This window comes from Heptranchias perlo, chromosome 6 (genome assembly GCF_035084215.1).
Source record: "Heptranchias perlo isolate sHepPer1 chromosome 6, sHepPer1.hap1, whole genome shotgun sequence".
In the NCBI taxonomy this organism is placed as follows: domain Eukaryota; kingdom Metazoa; phylum Chordata; class Chondrichthyes; order Hexanchiformes; family Hexanchidae; genus Heptranchias; species Heptranchias perlo.
In genome coordinates, this window is record NC_090330.1 from 2,947,011 (window position 1) to 2,959,793 (window position 12,783).

The 12,783-nt window shown below is 53.1% G+C and overlaps 1 protein-coding gene across 1 annotated transcript in view; it reads left to right on the forward strand.

Moving 5' to 3' along the window:
* Positions 1-12,783, forward strand: part of arap1 (ArfGAP with RhoGAP domain, ankyrin repeat and PH domain 1) — a 181,352-nt gene that overhangs the window by 153,648 nt on the left and 14,921 nt on the right. The window contains exons 22-27 of the mRNA XM_067985538.1: positions 914-1,061; positions 2,241-2,327; positions 4,343-4,411; positions 6,841-6,958; positions 8,849-8,962; positions 12,378-12,516. Coding sequence (XP_067841639.1) covers positions 914-1,061; positions 2,241-2,327; positions 4,343-4,411; positions 6,841-6,958; positions 8,849-8,962; positions 12,378-12,516 — 675 coding nt within the window. The remainder of the gene's footprint in view (positions 1-913; positions 1,062-2,240; positions 2,328-4,342; positions 4,412-6,840; positions 6,959-8,848; positions 8,963-12,377; positions 12,517-12,783) is intronic.

Below are 12,783 nucleotides of genomic sequence, written 5' to 3' on the forward strand. Positions count from 1 at the left end.
TTCACTAGATTGATTCCTGGGATGAGAGGGTTGTCCTATGAGGAGAAGTTGAGTAGAATGGGCCTATACTCTCTGGAGTTTAGAAGAATGAGAGGTGATCTCATTGAAACATATAAGATTCTGAGGGGACTTGACAGGGGAGATGCTGAGAGGTTGTTTCCCCTGGCTGGAGAGTCTAGAACTAGGGGGCATAGTCTCAGGATAAGGGGTCGGCCATTTAAGACTGAGATGAGGAGGAATTTCTTCACTCAGAGGGTTGTGAATCTTTGGAATTCTCTACCCCAGAGGGCTGTGGATGCTGAGTCATTGAGTATATTCAAGGCTGAGATGGATAGATTTTTGGACTCTAGGGGAATCAAGGGATATGGGGATCGAGCAGGAAAGTGGAGTTGAGGTCGAAGATCAGCCATGATCTGATTGAATGGCGGAGCAGGCTCGAGGGGCTGTATGGCCTACTCCTGCTCCTATTTCTTATGTTTTTATCAAGCTTGGTACCACGTAATCATGGTGCCAGCTGTGGCTCAGTGGGCAGCACTCTCTCCTCTGAGTCAGAAGGTTGTGGGTTCAAGTCCCGCTGCAGAGACCTGAGCACTCCCGGTGCCAGTACTGAGCACAGATGATCTGGTCATTATCTTATTGCTGTTTGTGGGATCTTGCTGCGCGCAAATCGGCTGCCGCCTTTCTTACATTACAACAGTGACCACACTCCAAAAAGTGTGGGTCTGGCAGATACCCGGCAGAGCACCTGAGATGGCCAGAGCCGTATCCCAGCATGAGTGGACATCATCAGGAGAGGAGTGGAGCAAACTGGGGGCACAAAACGGATCCGGGAATGAAATCAGGAAAGGCCCTTCAATATCATTTAAATGGTTGTGGGACGAGTTTAATGATCAGATTGGGTCTCTGTTTGCAGCGTGCAGCGGGTATCAGACAAGAATCAGATGACCATGCACAATCTGGCCATCGTGTTTGGGCCCACGCTGTTCCAGACAGACGGACAAGACAACAAAGCAGGTCGTGTGGTGGAGGATCTGATCAATCACTTCATCGTCCTCTTCAACGTAAGTTTCACACAAAGGAGGATGGCTTCGTCCTCTCCTTCCCTCTATCCCCGCCTCTTCCCTCTATCCCCGCCTCTTCCCTCTATCCCCGCCTCTTCCCTCTATCCCCGCCTCTTCCCTCTATCCCCGCCTCTCCCCCTATCCCCGCCTCTTCCCTCTATCCCCCGCTCTATCCTTCCCTCTATCCCCACCTCTATCCTCACCTTCCCCTCTATCCCCCCCACTATCCCCACCTCTATCCCCCCATCCTCCCCTCTATCCCCACCTCTCCCTCAATCTCCCCTCTATCCCACTCCCTATCCTCACCTCTCGCTCTATATCCCCGCCTCTCCCCCTATCCCCGCCTCTCCCCCTATCCCCGCCTCTCCCCCTATCCCCGCCTCTCCCCCTATCCCCGCCTCTCCCCCTATCCCCGCCTCTCCCTCAATTTCCCCCTTATCCCCCTCTCTATCCTCACCTCTTCCCTCTATCTCCACCTCTCGCTCTATCTCTTCCTCTATCCCCGCCCCTCCCTCTATCCCCCCCTCCCTATTGCCTGGTATAACATTGGTTACAACCATGGAAGGAGTGGCCTGTCAGACTGTTAATCCGCCTGTGAACCCTCCCACTACTTCACACTGTTCTCCGAGGGGAGAGCGCGAAGATACGAAAACAAAGGGGCGAAAAGGGTTAAATTATGAGGACAGGTGGAACAGACCAGGCTTGTACTCACTTAAGTTTAGAAGATTAAGGGGTGATCTAATTGAGGTGTTTAAGATGATTAGACGATTCGATCGGGTCGATAGAGAGAGACTATTTCCTCTGGTGGGGGGAGTCCAGAACAAGGGGGCAGAACCTTAAAATTAGAGCCAGGCCGTTCAGGGGTGATGTCAGGAAGCACTTCTTCACACAAAGGGGAGTGGAAATCTGGAACTCTCTCTCCCCCAAAAAAGCTGTTGAGGCCGGGGGTCAATTGAAAATTTCAATATTGAGATTGATAGATTTTTGTTGGGTGAGGGTGTTAAGGGTTACAGAACTGAGGTGGGTAGATGGAGTTAAGACACGCATCAGCCATGATCTAATAGAATGGCGGAACAGGCTCGAGGGGCTGAATGGCCTCCTCCTGTTCCTACGTGGAGTAACGATGTAATCCGACCGAGTGTGGGCCCGACGGGAATAAACTCTTTCTCTATCCCGTAGGTTGATGAACAGCAGCTCAAGAAACAACTGGATGAAATCGTCAGCATCATTAAACTGCGGGACGCCTGCGCGATGCCATCCACCCAGGTAGGCCGCACCAACTACGAGGAAGTTTTAAGAGAGACACAAATATCTGACCCCAACCCTCCATACGTGTGGTTCCAGTGTCTTGGAGCCTGAGGGTGACCCAGTCGGAGCTCTGCACAAAATGGCTGACTTATAGAATCGTAGAATGATACAGCACAGAAGGAGGCCATTCGGCCCATCGTGCCTGTGCTGGCTCTTTGGTAGAGCTATCCAATGATCCGGACAACAGTTTTAACCCTTTCACAGCCAGCAGCCCAGGGTTGAACGGTGCTGATCAGCTCTGCTTTCACCGTGACACTGAAACAGACCCGAATATTACAGTAATAAAGCTTACCCCAAAATCACAATGAGATTAACCCAAAATGAGTTAATTAAACATTAAAAACACAATTTCAAGCCTATTACTTTCTATAATATGCACAGTGTCCACTGCTCTGTAATACACACAAGATCTGGTATTCTGTGTAATGTACACAGGGGCTGGTATTCTGTGTAATGTACACAGGGGCTGGTATTCTGTGTAATGTACACAGGGGCTGGTATTCTGTGCAATGTACACAGGGGCTGGTATTCTGTGTAATGTACACAGGGGCTGGTATTCTGTGTAATGTACACAGGGGCTGGTATTCTGTGTAATGTACACAGGGGCTGGTATTCTGTGTAATGTACACAGGGGCTGGTATTCTGTGTAATGTATACAGGGGCTGGTATTCTGTGTAATGTATACAGGGGCTGGTATTCTATGTAATGTACACAGGGGCTGGTATTCTGTGTAATGTACACAGGGGCTGGTATTCTGTGTAATGTACACAGGGGCTGGTATTCTGTTTAATGTACACAGGGGCTGGTATTCTGTGCAATGTACACAGGGGCTGGTATTCTGTGCAATGTACACAGGGGCTGGTATTCTGTGTAATGTACACAGGGGCTGGTATTCTGTGTAATGTACACAGGGGCTGGTATTCTGTGTAATGTACACAGGGGCTGGTATTCTATGTAATGTACACAGGGGCTGGTATTCTATGTAATGTATACAGGGGCTGGTATTCTGTGTAATGTACACAGGGGCTGGTATTCTGTGTAATGTACACAGGGGCTGGTATTCTGTGTAATGTACACAGGGGCTGGTATTCTGTGTAATGTACACAGGGGCTGGTATTCTATGTAATGTACACAGGGGCTGGTATTCTATGTAATGTACACAGAGGCTGGTATTCTGTGTAATGTACACAGGGGCTGGTATTCTGTGTAATGTACACAGGGGCTGGTATTCTGTGTAATGTACACAGGGGCTGGTATTCTGTGTAATGTACACAGGGGCTGGTATTCTATGTAATGTACACAGGGGCTGGTATTCTGTGTAATGTACACAGGGGCTGGTATTCTGTGTAATGTACACAGGGGCTGGTATTCTATGTAATGTACACAGGGGCTGGTATTCTGTGTAATGTACACAGGGGCTGGTATTCTGTGTAATGTACACAGGGGCTGGTATTCTGTGTAATGTACACAGGGGCTGGTATTCTGTGTAATGTACACAGGGGCTGGTATTCTGTGTAATGTACACAGGGGCTGGTATTCTGTGTAATGTACACAGGGGCTGGTATTCTGTGTAATGTACACAGGGGCTGGTATTCTGTGTAATGTACACAGGGGCTGGTATTCTGTGTAATGTACACAGGGGCTGGTATTCTGTGTAATGTACACAGGGGCTGGTATTCTGTGTAATGTACACAGGGGCTGGTATTCTGTGTAATGTACACAGGGGTTGGTATTCTGTGTAATGTACACAGGGGCTGGTATTCTGTGTAATGTACACAGGGGCTGGTATTCTATATGTTTACAATACCGTTACAATCCACATGGGCCGGAGTGCCAGACTGGCCGGGGATGGGCCGGAGTGCCAGACTGACCGGGGATGGGCCAGAGTCTCAGACTGACCGGGGATGGGCCGGAGTCCCAGACTGACCGGGGATGGGCTGTTGGAATAATTCTCTCTGCTCTCTCCTGTGTAGAATGCCGGTGACTTTATCTGCACTGTATATCTGGAGGAGAAGAAATCAGATTGTGAGCTGAGTCTGAAGGTGAGTTTGGAGGAACTGTTCAACTTTACTGATCTGATTCCCTGATGTGATTCTTTGACCAAAGGCCTGAAAGGCCTCATTACTGAGCTGGCCTTGTCTGTCAGTCTGTCCGTATCCCTGGGGTACAGTTCCAACTCGTCCCCCCACGGGTGTAAACCTGATGTTACAGAAACCAACAGAGGGTTGTTGTAGAGGGTTGTTTTTCAAACTGGATGCCTGTGTCCAGCGGTGTGCCTCAGGGATCGGTGCTGGGTCCGCTGTTATTTGTTATTTATATTAATGATTTGGATGAGAATTTAGGAGGCATGGTTAGTAAGTTTGCAGATGACACCAAGATTGGTGGCATTGTGGACAGTGAAGAAGGTTATCTAGGATTGCAACGGGATCTTGATAAATTGGGCCAGTGGGCCGATGAATGGCAGATGGAGTTTAATTTAGATAAATGTGAGGTGATGCATTTTGGTAGATCGAATCGGGCCATGACCTACTCCGTTAATGGTAGGGCGTTGGGGAGAGTTATAGAACAAAGAGATCTAGGAGTACAGGTTCATAGCTCCTTGAAAGTGGAGTCACAGGTGGATAGGGTGGTGAAGAAGGCATTCAGCATGCTTGGTTTCATTGGTCAGAACAATGAATACAGGAGTTGGGATGTCTTGTTGAAGTTGTACAGGACATTAGTAAGGCCACACTTGGAGTACTGTGTACAGTTCTGGTCACCCTATTATAGAAAGGATATTATCAAACTAGAAAGAGTGCAGAAAAGATTTACTAGGATGCTACCGGGACTTGATGGTTTGACTTATAGGGAGAGGTTGGATAGACTGAGACTTTTTTCCCTGGAGAGTAGGAGGTTTAGGGGTGATCTTATAGAAGTCTATAAAATAATGAGGGGCATAGATAAGGTAGATAGTCAAAATCTTTTCCCAAAGGTAGGGGAGTCTATAACGAGGGGGCATAGATTTAAGGTGAGAGGGGAGAGATACAAAAGGGTCCAGAGGGACAATTTTTTCACTCAAAGGGTGGTGAGTGTCTGGAATGAGCTGCCAGAGGCGGGTACAATTTTGTCTTTTAAAAAGCATTTGGACAGTTACATGGGTAAGATGGGTATAGAGGGATATGGGCCAAGTGCAGGCAATTGGGACTAGCTTAGTGGTATAAACTGGGCGACATGGACATGTTGGGCCGAAGGGCCTGTTTCTATGTTGTAAACTTCTATGATTCTATGATAACCCAATTTCTGTCACAGGTCGGCCAATCCACAAGGCCTCTTTTACACCCTGGCCTCAAGTTTTAAAATCTACCCCACTTTAGGGTTTCCAACTCTGGTTTCATCACATGATCTCCGGCCCATGCACTCCCCCCATTGGTCGCCCAGCAAGTCAATCCTTGCCTTCCCACGGCCAATCAGAAAGCGAACAGGCTCTTTGTTACCTGATTGGATGACTCTTGACCCTCAGTCAAACATTCCTTTTTTTTTCCCATCGCCAATGTTTTTATATTTTTATAACCTAATAAACAGAAAAGTGTTGAGAGAAGATGAAAAACGCGCAATTTTTCTTCCCGGGGTTTTTGCTCACAGTGTCCTGGAAATTAATCTTCACTTCCTGGAGACTCCAGGTCAATCCAGGAGGGTTGGCAACGCCCAATCACCCAACTGTGTCTGCAACCGTGAGGCCTGAAGGGACTGGTCACTGAGCGGTCATTCCACGCAGGTACAGTGGAGACCCCAGTCCCACGCTTGAATAGAGGGGCAGCCCACAGTGGGAGCTGATGCAGACCCACCTTGAGAGGCTCAGTGCCCAGCTCTGCCAACTCCCCGAGGGGAAAGCCAATCCCTACAGGAGAGTCTGGGAGTTGAAGATTAATCTCCCAGGTCGCTGCTTCCAGAAAACCAGGGGAGAAAAATCATAAAATTAAAAAACTTTCTCTGAAGACTTCAGCTTATTAGTTATAAAAACATCGGACATGGGGAAAAAATGATTGACTGACAGTCAAGAATCACCCAATCGGGTAAATGAAGAGTCTGTTCGCTTTCCGATTGGCCGTGGGAAGGCAGGGCGTCGGGAGGATGGACTCGTCGGGCGGCCAATGGCGGAAGTGTGTGGGGGCCGGGGGCAGGAGGTCATGTGATGAAACCCCTCCAGGAATACGGCCAACCAGAGTTGGCGACCCCCCCCCCAGGGGATAGGTCAGCCCTGTTTTCTCCGCCGTCTTCAGGCTCACTGGGATACAGTTCTACGAGCGCGGTTCCACCCTCCACCTATTCTTCATGTACGAGGTGGGCGCTGGGCGCTGGGCAGGGACTGTGGACCCCCAGAACCCAATGATCAAATCAGCACCTTCAAGGTTGAGAGGAGAGGAGAGGAGGTCACGGTAATGCGTCCAGTGTTTGTGTTCAGTTTGGCTCATGTCTCTCGTCTCCTCTTTAGGTCCCAGCGACCATGACTGCCCAGGAATTGACCAACGAAATTCTGTATCTCCGCAAACTAATTACGAAGGAGAAAGACAATTGGTGCTGCTTTGAAGTGATCGAGAGAGAGGAAATGGGTCAGTTCTGTTGCTTTTTTCCTCCTTTCTGAGCCTCCTACCCTTCAATCAACCCTATCCCCACCCCTGATGCCCCTTAATCAGCCCTATACCCACCCCCGATACCCCTTAATCAACCCTATACCCATCTCTGATACCCCTCAATCGTAGTCTATACCATCTCTTATACCCCTCAATCACACCCTATATATCTCTCACACCCCTCAATCAGGTTCTGTCCCCCTCCCTTTCAAATCTGCTGTTATCACTCCCCTCCTCAAAGAAACACCCTTGACCCCTCTGTCCTTGCAAACTACCGCCCCATCTCCAACCTCCCTTTCCTCTCCTAAGTCCTTGAGGGTTAGCCACCCTAGATTTACCCCTCGTTCCCCACTCTCTCCGCCCCTCTATCTGCCACTGCTCGTTCAGTCACCGCTCCCCTGTCCAGTGCAAATCCCTCCCTCAACTGACCCCCATCTCTCTCCCTGCTTTTATAAAGTCTCGGAAAGCCCCTTCCCTTTCTAAACCCTCCCCCCCACAGCTTGTCTCCCAACTCCTAATCACGGCCAACCTGTTCTCTGCCCAGTGAAGTGTTTAGAAGCATCTCTTTCTGTAGGTGAGCAGCACAGGTCAATAAAGACCCGCAGCCGCTTTACCAGACAGCAGTTCCTCCAGACGCCTGCTGGTGGCGCTGTTGAACCACGAGAGGGCAACTGAGCTCAGCAGCGCCACCATCAGTAATGTAGTGGGTACTGCAGCCTGACCATGTGATGGGCAGCGACCCCCCGCCCCCCCCTAACCCCCCCGCCCGCCCCCCCTATCCCCCCGCCCGCCCCCCTAACCCCCCGCCCCCCTAACCCCCCCACCCCCCCCTAACCCCCCCACCCCCCCTAACCCCCCACCCCCCTAACCCCCCCGACCCCCGCCCCCCCCGACCCCCCGCCCCCCCCCTAACCCCCCGCCCCCCCCATAACCCCCCGCCCCCCCTATAACCCCCCGCCCCCCCTAACCCCCTGCCCCCCTAACCCCCCGCCCCCCTGACCCCCCGCCCCACCCTAACCCCCCGCGCCCCCCCCCATCCCCGCGCCCCCCCCCATCCCCGCGCCCCCCCCCATCCCCGCGCCCCCCCCATCCCCGCGCCCCCTACTCCCGCGCCCCCCCCTACTCCCGCGCCCCCCCCCCCACCCCGGCTCCCCCCCCACGCCCCCCCCACCCCCGCGCGCCCCCCACACAAGGAGATATTAGGACTTGGTCAAAGAGGTAGGTTTCAAGGAGTGTCTTAAAGGAGGAGAGAGAGAGGCGGAGAGGTTCAGTCAGCTCGGGAGAGTAACTGAGTAAGAGAGAGGTGAAGGGTGGCAGATTGTGTGTCTGTTGTACATTTGGACCAAATGAATTTGTTCCAAATCCATGCTCCCTGTCGTTATAAAGACGAAAGTTCTCTTGCTGTACCGTTAACTCCGGGTACCAATTAAAATGCTGGCCTCGGGTCACTTGGCCTTAGCCTCTGAAGCTCGACTCCATGACTGGAGCCCATAATCTGGGCTGAGGGAGCGCTGCACTGTCGGAGGTGCCACCATTTTGGATGAAACGTTAATCGGAGGCCCCGTCTGCCCTCTCAGGTGGACGTTAAAAGATCCAAAGGCGTTGTGGGAAGAAGAGCAGGGGAGTTCTCCCCGGTGCCCTGGCCCAACATTTCTCCTTTAAATTAACAGCAGCAAAGACCAGACGAACTGGGCCATGCATCCCATTGGGTTACGTTGCTGTGCGCAAAATGGCTGCCGCGTTTCCCCACATAGCAACATTCATTGCTCATCGTAGTTAATTCATTGGTTCGAGGCGGTGATCAGGTGCTGAGTGAATACAAGTTTCCCTCCCGTTCTTACAATGTGTCATTCTCTTATTCTCTTTCAGAACGACCACTACATTACCTGGAGAAGGTTTTACCCATCCTACACTCGCTGGGCGCCGACAGCTACTTGGTAGTGAAAAAAAACATTGCCATGGAAACCATGCTGATGTACCTGGGTATGCAGCTAACCAACTTCACCTTTTGTTCCTACTTAAAGTAGGAGGCGGCTCATTGGGCTTTTACAAGTCAGTGGGTGGCACCAAGCTCGGGTTTTAAGGCCCTGTAGGTTGTAGGAGGGAAGACCGGAGGGTGCCCCCGGGACCGGAGGGTGCCCCCGGGACCGGAGGGTGCCCCCCGGGACCGTGAGACGGCCCCCCGGGACCGTGAGACGGCCCCCCGGGACCGTGAGACGGCCCCCCGGGACCGTGAGACGGCCCCCCGGGACCGTGAGACGGCCCCCCGGGACTGTAGGATGCTCCTGGGACTGGACGACGGATTGCCTGCTAGACAGCAAGAGAGAGTTGGAAGAGCTTCTCCAGATATTTATTTTTATTCATTCTCGGGACGTGGGCATCGCTGGCAAGGCCGGTATTTATTGCCCATCACCAGTTGCACTGAGAAGATGGTGAACTATTTCTGGTTTGATAAGCAGTTAAGAGTCAACCACATTGGTGTGGGACTGGAGTCACATATAGGCCCAGACTGGGTGAGGACGGCAGGTTTCCTTCCCTAAAGAGCATTAGTGAACCGGTTGGGATTTTACGACAATCTGACTAACAGTTGGGAGATTTGAACTCATGTTCTCTAGATTACTAGTCCAGTGACATAACCACCACACTGGCACATCCTTTGCCGTTCTGCTCCAGATTTCCAGACTCGTGAAGTCTTTGCTTTTGATAGAGAATGAAGAGTGTTTGAGGGGAAAGGCAGCAGCTTGGCATCAATGAAGGAACTGAGCTTCTTGGAGGCAGCCGGAGGAGAGGTGGGAGTTCCGCTGGCAGGCTTGCCGACCCATATGGCTGCAGGAAGCAGGCTGACCTTCGAGGGGGTGGGGTGGGGGGAGCACTGAGTGAAGCACATGACTGTCCCCCCTCAGCCCAGTGAGACGGCGGGGGGGGTTAATCCCTGAGGCTATCCTATCACCTCGGGATTGAAACAGAGGGCAGAGGTCGAGCAAAAAGGTCAACCGTACAACTGAACTGGAATGGGGGCACAATGGGGGTTCTAAATTGGTGAGAACGTCTTTATTTAGAAGAAACTGGGGACACCCCTAATGGTTTCTGAAGGCTGTGATAACCCCTCCTCAGGTCGAATAGGCTGCCAACACTCAGTGTCCAGGATTGCATATGAATGGGCTCGTGGCAGAGGGGGGTGTCCCGGTGTCCCGTGTCCCCGTGCAACTGTTTCCCGTGTCCGTGTAACTGTGTCTTGAGTCCTGTGTAACTTTGTGTCCCGTGTAACTGTTGCCCCGTGTCCGTGTGCCTTGTCCTATAAGAACATAAGAAATAGGAGCAGGAGTAGGGCCCATTCGGCCCCTCGAGCCTGCTCCGCCATTCAATCAGATCATGGCTGATCTTCGACCTCAACTCCACTTTCCCGCCCGATCCCCATATCCCTCGATTCCCCTAGAGTCCAAAAATCTATCGATCTCAGTCTTGAATATATTCAATGACTGAGCATCCACAGCCCTCTGGAGTAGAGATTCCAAAGATTCACAACCCTCTGAGTGAAGAAATTCCTCCTCATCTCAGTCTTAAATGGCCGACCCCTTATCCTGAGACTATGTCCCTCTAGTTCTCAGACTCTCCATCCAGGAAACAACCTCTCAGCATCTACCCTGTCAAGCCCCCTGTGTAACTGTGTCCCCATGTAAATTTGTTCATGTAACTGTGTCCCGTGTCCCATGTCCCGTGTCCCATGTCCCGTGTCCCATTTAACTGTGTCCCATGTCCCATGTAGCTGTGTCCCATGTAGCTGTGTCCCATGTCCCATGTAGCTGTGTCCAATGTAACTATGTCCCATGTCTCATGCAGCTGTGTCCCATGTAGCTGTGTCCCATGTCCTGTGTCCCCATGTGACTGTGCTCCAGGGAAGAGAGGAGGGAAATGGAGGTCCAACAGACCATGATTAAACTAAAATCTCACTCCTTCCTCTCTCTCTCTCTCTGTCCCTCTCTCCTCTTTCTCTCTCTCTCCCCCCCTCTCTCCCCCCCCCCTCTCTCACCCCCTCTCTCTCCCCCTTTCTCTGTCTCTGTCTCTCTGTCTCTCTCTCTCTCTCTCTCTCTGTCTGTCTGTCTGTTGGTCTCTTTCTTGCCTCTCTCTCTCTCTGTCCTCTCTCCTCTTCTCTCCCTCTCTCTCTCTCATCCCTCTCTCTGTTTGTCTCTCTCTCCTCCTCTCTGTCTCTCTTTTCCCCCTCTCTCCCCCCCTCTCTCCCCCCCTCTCTCCCCCTCTCTCTCCCCCTCTCTCCCCCCCTCTCTCCCCCTCTCTCTCCCCCTCTCTCCCCCCTCTCTCCCCCCTTCTCTCCCCCCCTCTCTCCCCCCCCTCTCTCTCCCCCTTTCTCCGTCTCTGTCTCTCTCTCTGTCTGTCTGTCTGTTGGTCTCTTTCTTGCCTCTCTCTCTCTCTGTCCTCTCTCCTCTTTCTCCCTCTCTCTCTCTCTCCCTCTCTCTGTTTGTCTCTCTCTCTCCTGTCCTCTGTCTCTCTTTTCCCCCTCTCTCCCCCCCTCTCTCCCCCCCTCTCTCTCCCCCCCTCTCTCCCCCCCTCTCTCCCCCCCTCTCTCCCCCTCTCTCTCCCCCTCTCTCTCCCCCTCTCTCTCCCCTCTCTCTCCCCCTCTCTCCCCCCCCTCTCTCCCCCCCTCTCTCCCCCCCCTCTCTCCCCCTCTCTCTCCCCCTCTCTCCCCCCCTCTCTCCCCCCCTCTCTCCCCCCTCTCTCTCCCCCTCTCTCTCCCCTCTCTCTCCCCCCTCTCTCCCCCCCCTCTCTCTCCCCCTCTCTCTCCCCCCTCTCCTCCCCCTCCATCTCTCCCCCCCTCTCTCCCCCCTCTCTCCCCCCCTCTCTCTCCCCTCTCTCTCCCCCTCTCTCTACCCCCTCTCTCCCCCCTCTCTCTCCCCCTCTCTCTCCCCCCTCTCTCCCCCCCTCTCTCCCCCCCTCTCTCTCCCCCCCTCTCTCACCCCCCTCTCTCCCCCCTCTCTCCCCCCCTCCTCCCCCCCCTCTCTCCCCCCCCTCTCCCCCCCTCTCTCCCCCTCCCACCCCTCTCTCCCCCCTCTCTCCCCCCTCTCTCTCCCCCTCTCTCTCCCCTCTCTCTCCCCCCTCTCCCCCCCTCCTCTCCCCCCCCCTCTCTACCCCCCCCTCTCTCCCCCTCTCTCTCCCCCCTCTCTCCCCTCTCTCTCCCCCTCTCTCTCCCCCTCTCTCCCCCCTCTCTCTCCCCCTTTTCTCTGTCTCTCTCTTCCCCCTCTCCTCCCCCCCTTCTCCCCCCTCTCTCCCCCGTTCTCCGTCTCTGTCTCTCTCTCCTGTCTCTCCCTCTGTCGGTCTCTGTCTCTCTCCCTCTCTCTCTCTATCTGATTCTCTCTCTGATTCTCCCTCTGGTTTTGTCTTACAGCCAGTAAGGTGGCTGACCAGAAACACGGAATGGTGAAATTCCGGGAGGAGAAGAAGCTGGGATTGGGAACGGGCAGTTTCAGTGACCGCTACTTCATGCTGACCGGCTCCACTCTCTCGGCTCTACAAGGAAGGTCCGGGTAAGTGACCAATCAGCGACGGAGGGGGAGGTGGGGAATGGGGTCTTCAAATATCCGTGAGAGGATTATCCAGGATTCCCCGATCGGATCAGTGCCCAGTCACCCTGGCTGGAGGTTGATCAGCTCGAGTTCACTCAGTGTCCAGCCTCAGACCCTATAGAGTGGCCATTGGACAGAGTACTGGTAACCCCGAGTGTGAGTGGTCAGTTCACCCCTGGACAATGCTGACTTTCTCCAGCTGTGGCCATTGAGACTAATTGTCGTCTA